The sequence below is a fragment of the Eleutherodactylus coqui genome, chromosome 6 (assembly GCF_035609145.1).
Source record: "Eleutherodactylus coqui strain aEleCoq1 chromosome 6, aEleCoq1.hap1, whole genome shotgun sequence".
Lineage (NCBI taxonomy): Eukaryota > Metazoa > Chordata > Amphibia > Anura > Eleutherodactylidae > Eleutherodactylus > Eleutherodactylus coqui.
In genome coordinates, this window is record NC_089842.1 from 148,059,823 (window position 1) to 148,065,822 (window position 6,000).

The window sequence follows — 6,000 nt, forward strand, 5'->3', positions numbered from 1 at the left end:
ACTTTAACAGGGTTTTCCCTATGATTTAAAATGCCTTCCTACAGTAGTTGCAATTGACTAGGACATGTAACTGATGTAACTGCTACAGCCAATCACTGGCTAAAGAAGGTCCTAGCTGTGGCCAGTGATTGGCTGCACCAGTCACAGTACTGATTAGCAGAAACCATGAAATACAGAGTAGTTGTGAAGCAAAACCCCTTAAAGAAGCCGCAATATAGTTGTGTGCATGAGTTATATACCCATATATGCTGTCTCCTTGAATTAAACCAGAAGGGAAAGACAATCCTCCTATTGAGGTGGGTACTTCTGTATTAGAGCAGTTATGCATGGCCTCAGAGATGGAGCACTAAATCTTCAACTCTCGTTTTCCATCCACTTCAGTGGTGAGGACATGTCAGAGAGACTCCTCATAAATATTTATTCTATATACGGTAAATATCATTTTAGAGATAGAGAAACTCCAGAAGGTCCTCTCTGAAAAAGGTTGCCTCGATTCCTGGAATACACTTTTATTTCCACACTGCTTTAGCCACTCCACCAAACTAGAAACTGAGGCTGCTGTGTTCTTACCCAACAAATAATCTGTTATAAATTGTTTTTGCAGCATATTGACTGCAAATAATTGACCAGATAACTAGTCGTCCTCCCGCCAGTGTCCTGAGGGTAGTGCCCTGACCAAAATTAATAAAACATCACTTGGGTCATCCTACTTTCCTGGGTCATCGAAAAGTGTAAAAAAAAAATTGTAAGTCCTACACTTTACACCATTGTAAATCATTTTGCTTTGCTTCACAGTCGTGACTGCCCCATATTCTACATGAGAAAGAAGGTACAAAAGGACCTTGATGACCAAGAGAAGCTGATGCGGCGATTTGGACCTCCTGCCTGGTAATCACTGTAACACTGATACAAAGACGAAAAGTTCAGGCTCAACAACTATGATATTGGGTCAAGTGTTTGCAACTATAAGCTTCCTCCGACATGGACTGGAGTTAACCAAATATAAAATGTAGGTCTTTACGAGTATCAAACATCAGCAGACAGCAAATATTAGCGTTTTGTTTAGTTTCAAGATGTAAATGATCTGAAGGAAACTTAAACTGGTTTGAAGATCCTGTCTCTGTACTGGATACATTTGGGACTTAACTAACATTTTAATCAACATCTTGGGTTCTTCACTTATGCTGGTGTAAGTAGCCTCTATACTTGCTGTGGACAGTCTTTATTATAGCGTTGTGTTCAGTTATTTCTGAAGGCATCGGCGAGCTGAAATGAGTTAATAACTGTTTTTGCAGATTTTTGATATTTTCAAATAGAGTAGGATTTATTTAGCCTAAATTGAAAACTTTTTGTATTTTTTACCTGTACTAAATAAAAATTGTTGTCTTTGCTACATTGTGTGTCATTTTTGCATTAACTGGGCATGTGTATGAAAATAATTTCTCTTTTTTTTTTTTATTCTTATGCTCTTGAGTTCTTTCATAAAATGGACTAAAATTTGCTCTGGTAACACTTAGAATATGTAAGCAGACGAGAGAGTGGTTTGTCATTAGGAAGGTTATGCGTTGCCCCATAAAAGAAAAGATTCTGTCTGTTTTTGTAGCATAGTCATTTACCCCAAGTCTCCAGATATCTATCCAGATTCTCATCTCGGAGGCATCTAGTTTTTTCATAGCTGCTCATGGTATTCAGCTCATTGTACCACTCCTTAATGACGGGGGGATCTGTATCTTTCCAATGTGTAGGAATTAATACTTTGGCGGCGTTTAAACAGAATCGTCCATTTTTAATTTGTTATTCTAATAATGCTCTGTTTTTCTTTCCCACATGCTTCACGGGTTTCAATCCGGATAAGCGGATTTACTTTTTTTCTTTCTGTATCCACCCCAAAACAGCACTGTGGTGCGTTATACAGTAATTTTTATGTTTTTCACCAGGCAAATAAGAATACTTATTTAAGCATCATCGCCATGGACACTCAGAATGAATGTATTTGACCCTGGCTCATCCAGTCTTGGTATTTCTGCAAAGCGTATTCTCAGAATAGACCCTAAGTATTCATAAAATGCTACCAAAAGAGAGGTAATCATTACTGCAAGGGAAAGTTTTGCAAACGAAGAGGATAAGGAATGTTTTACAGCAGAAACACAAAGCAACCAAACCTGTAAGTGGCATGGAGAATTTAGTTATGACCAGTGATTAAAAGAACTGAGTGTCATTCACACCTGTGTTAGGGCTTTTCGTCTCTCTGAATTTATTTTCTCTGCTCCAAAAAAGAACAAACGGAATTAAACATTTCTGGGTTCCCCTTTCGATTTTAAAGGAATTTCAAAAAACAGAAAGCTTTGTTTGCTTTCGTTCCATTAAGTTTATTTTTTTAGTTGAACAAATAATACAGTCTGCAGCACTATTTGATCTGTTAAAACAGAAAGTGAACGGAGGTAAACTGAAAGTTTTCCCCATTAATTTCAATGGTTCTTCAAAAAAAATAAAAACAGAAAAAGAATTAAAACTAAATTAAACCGTTTAAAAAAACAAAAAAAACGTGCTGAGCGTTTGAGATTCCTAACAGGATCCTAATGCAGGTATGAAAGAGCCCTTACATTTATTTAATCTTGAGAAGAGATGAATATCTTTATATGTTCTTCCTATTCATAAGTGGTACTACTACCACACTCTTTATATTCATAAAAAAGGGCACAACTCTTTGAAAAAGACTCATAATACCATGTATGTGCATCAGAGGGTGATATAAAAAAATAAAACTATTGTTCTAAAGTGTGAGGATCATACACGCAAAAGTACATCTACCTTTCTAAGTAAAGCTTCATTGTTACCTCTGCATTGACACCTGGTATTTTCTACCCTTAGATATATATTTATATATTTGGTAAAATGTCAGGTCTTACTATTACTTGTGGGAAATTTGTAACTCTTGCCTTAGATCCCTTAGCCCCTTGAGTGGCGGGTTTCCTACCACCCTGTCGTGCCCACTAGGGCAGGTTTTTTAAAATGGTCTAATCATTGAATTTCAACTAATCTTGCAGTTGCGTCTCAAGAGCCATAACTTTTTCATTTTTCCATTGACATGGACATATAAGGGCTTGTTTTTTGCGGGACAAGTTGTGATTTTTTTAAACGGGGGAGGAAAAAAAAGAAATGGGGAAAATAGAAAAAAAGGGGCCATGTCATTAAGGGGTTAAATAATGTATTAACTTCCTTCTCTAGGTCATTACGACGCATGGATACTGCATGTGTGATTTTAGTTTTGATTTTTTACAAAGTAAAGGGAGACACGTGTTTTTATAATTATTTTTTATAATTTTTTACTTTTTTTTTTTTTTTTTTTTTTTTACTTTTTTTTTTTTTTGTTCCTTTAGGGGACTTCCACAGGGACCCATCAGGACCCCTGATCGCATTCCGGGGGTCCGATGGTGACAGCCCTTTACATGCTGCAGTGACAGCCCTTTATATGCTGCAGTCACATAGACTGCAGCATGTAAAGGGTTAACACAGCAGAAATCGGAGGTTTTCTCTGATCTCTGCTGTAAGAGCTAGTATCTAGCTGTCCTCTGACAGCCAAGCACCAGCTCTCCCTGCCACAGAGACCATCGGCTGGCTTCTGACAAGCCGATGGTCTCTATGGCAACCTGTAAACAAAGCAGGAGATTGCCGGCATATCGGCAATATCTTCTGCTGGTTTTTCAAAGCCCTTGCTTTGTTCTCTGTGGGACTGTGCAGGCAGAGCACACTGCCACAGCTTGTGGCATTGTGCTCTGCAGCTCCCATAGTGATACATAGCCCGGAAATCTTCCGGGCTATGAGCAATGGAGCTCGTCCCGGAAAATTTCCGGGCGTGCCACTCAAGGGGTTAAATGAGGATTTTTTCATTAGAACATACGCAACTTTAAATGGTGAGGGAATTCAAATATTTGGGAGTTGTGGTATCTTCTAAGCTCCAAGACTTTTATTTCTGCCAATTTGCTTCCATTGGTACGAAAGATTGAAGAGAAGGTTAAGGTTTGGAATAGTCTCTCCTTGTCGATTTATTGGCAGCGAAAATCTTATTAAAATGGTTTTGATGCCACAGCTCCTTTTTATATACTGCAAAATTCACCAGTGTGGATTCTACTGTGATATTTTTTAGACTCCAAACGATATTTAGGAGTTTATTATCGAATAAAAAAACTACTAAAATTAAATTGGAGACTCTTCAAAGGGATAAACGGTCTGGAGGGTTGGCAATTCCAAATGTTTGGATGGATTATTTGGTGCCTCAATTGCAGAAATTAAAGGGTTGGGGTGAAACCATGTGGGGTCCAATGTCAGATCAGTTTCTAAAATGACAGGCTGTAGCCCCCCTATAGTAGTAGTAGAGGGAGGAAAAATGGGGCAATATCTGACAATTACCTGAATTATTAAATTATGGAATAAATTTAAACACATTTTTTTTAAACTCATTTTAATGAAAAATAACACCTACAAAAAATGTTGCAGCATAAACACAATACAGATTTGTTTGTTCAAAGTTTACATATATAATGGTTGATGAAGAGGCATAAAAAACAATATGAATCTAAGAGTACAGCAATCACAATCAAAGATTTTCATATCAAAATCAACCATAATAATGCAGTTTAAGCTGCTATGGATTAGTCTGTACAGGGAGTTGTAGGAGGCTGTAGGTCCATTACATACTGGAATGCATTCTACATATGGGTCATGGCTGGGGTGTTGCACCAAGTATCCCATATTTTATGGAATTTATCAGGACACTTCCTATTGTTATATACAGTTCTTTCATATTGAAATGTTCTAATCATATTGCGCCAATGGAAGAGTGTAGGAGGTCACTTATCAATCCATCTATCTCATTGCAAAGCTTTATGAGCCATAAAGAGTACCACATTAAGGAAAATGTGAGTATGATGTTGCCACTGTTCTTCATCTAGCCATCCCAACAAACAGAACTCTTGGGGGTGTGGAAGTAGCATACCCTTTAGAAAATTAAGGAGGTCCGTGACCCCCACCGAAAGACTGAATCGCAGGGAGCTCCATAGTAGATGGATAAAATTTGCATTAGGTGTAGGACATCGATGACGTGGAGTGGGAACTCTTCATTTTGAAGAGCCTACTTGGGGTAAGATAGCACTGATGTAAGATATATAGTTGAATAAGCTTATTCGCTGCTGCTGAGACCGACATATATGAGGCTATAACTGTGCTCCAGTCCTCATCAGTACGGGAAGGAATGAGCTCCCTCCATTTGTCCACAAAACCAAGGCATACATAAGCCAGTTTAGATTGAATAAGATGAATATATACATCTTATTCCTCCATACCCAATTATCTGATTTCCCCATTGCCAGATCCGGGCAGCTAGTCTCTCTAATAGTTGCCTAGCATACGATTCTTGGTGTTCCAGCACAGACCAAAGAAATATATTTTGGATAGGAAATGCATCAGGTGGTCGTCGACATTTGGCATAAGACTCAAAGGAGGATAGTAAGGAGCTCACTGTGTTGAAGAATTTTGTTGTACTATAGTGTTTTTGTGTTCTAGACCTTAGAGGAATTTGGCAAGTACTATCATTTTAACTAATTTCTCCCCGCTACCAATAGATGAAGGGCACCCCAGGCTTTAAGTTTAGTTTGTAGATGAGGAAGTAATGGGGCAATATCCATGTCATAGCTATAAATAGGATCTCTGGAGACATTAATACCAAGGTATTTAAAACTAGACATTATCTGAAGGTCACAGATCTCTTCACCCATAGACTATTCCTCATATGTGTAGCGGCATAAACGTGGCTTTCTGCCGGTTTATGGGAAGGCCAGAGAAATAACCAAAACTATCAATAAGTGAAATGGCGTATGGGAGGGACTTCCTGAGGTTAGATTTTTTTAAAAAGCATCCTGTCACTTAAAGGCCAATGCAGTCCTCCCTAGGTCTGATGCCAATAACTGAATAAGAAGGGTCCTGCCGAACAATTGAAGCAAG

At 38.2% G+C, this 6,000-nt stretch overlaps 1 protein-coding gene across 2 annotated transcripts in view; it reads left to right on the top strand.

Moving 5' to 3' along the window:
• The window catches only part of POLD1 (DNA polymerase delta 1, catalytic subunit), a 94,808-nt gene extending 93,415 nt beyond the window's left edge, over positions 1-1,393 (top strand). For both annotated transcript variants that reach the window (XM_066607914.1, XM_066607915.1), the window contains exon 27: positions 796-1,393. In XM_066607914.1, the coding sequence (XP_066464011.1) occupies positions 796-892 (97 nt within the window). In that variant the 3' untranslated portion in view covers positions 893-1,393. The remainder of the gene's footprint in view (positions 1-795) is intronic.
• The last annotated feature ends 4,607 nt before the right edge of the window (positions 1,394-6,000 follow it).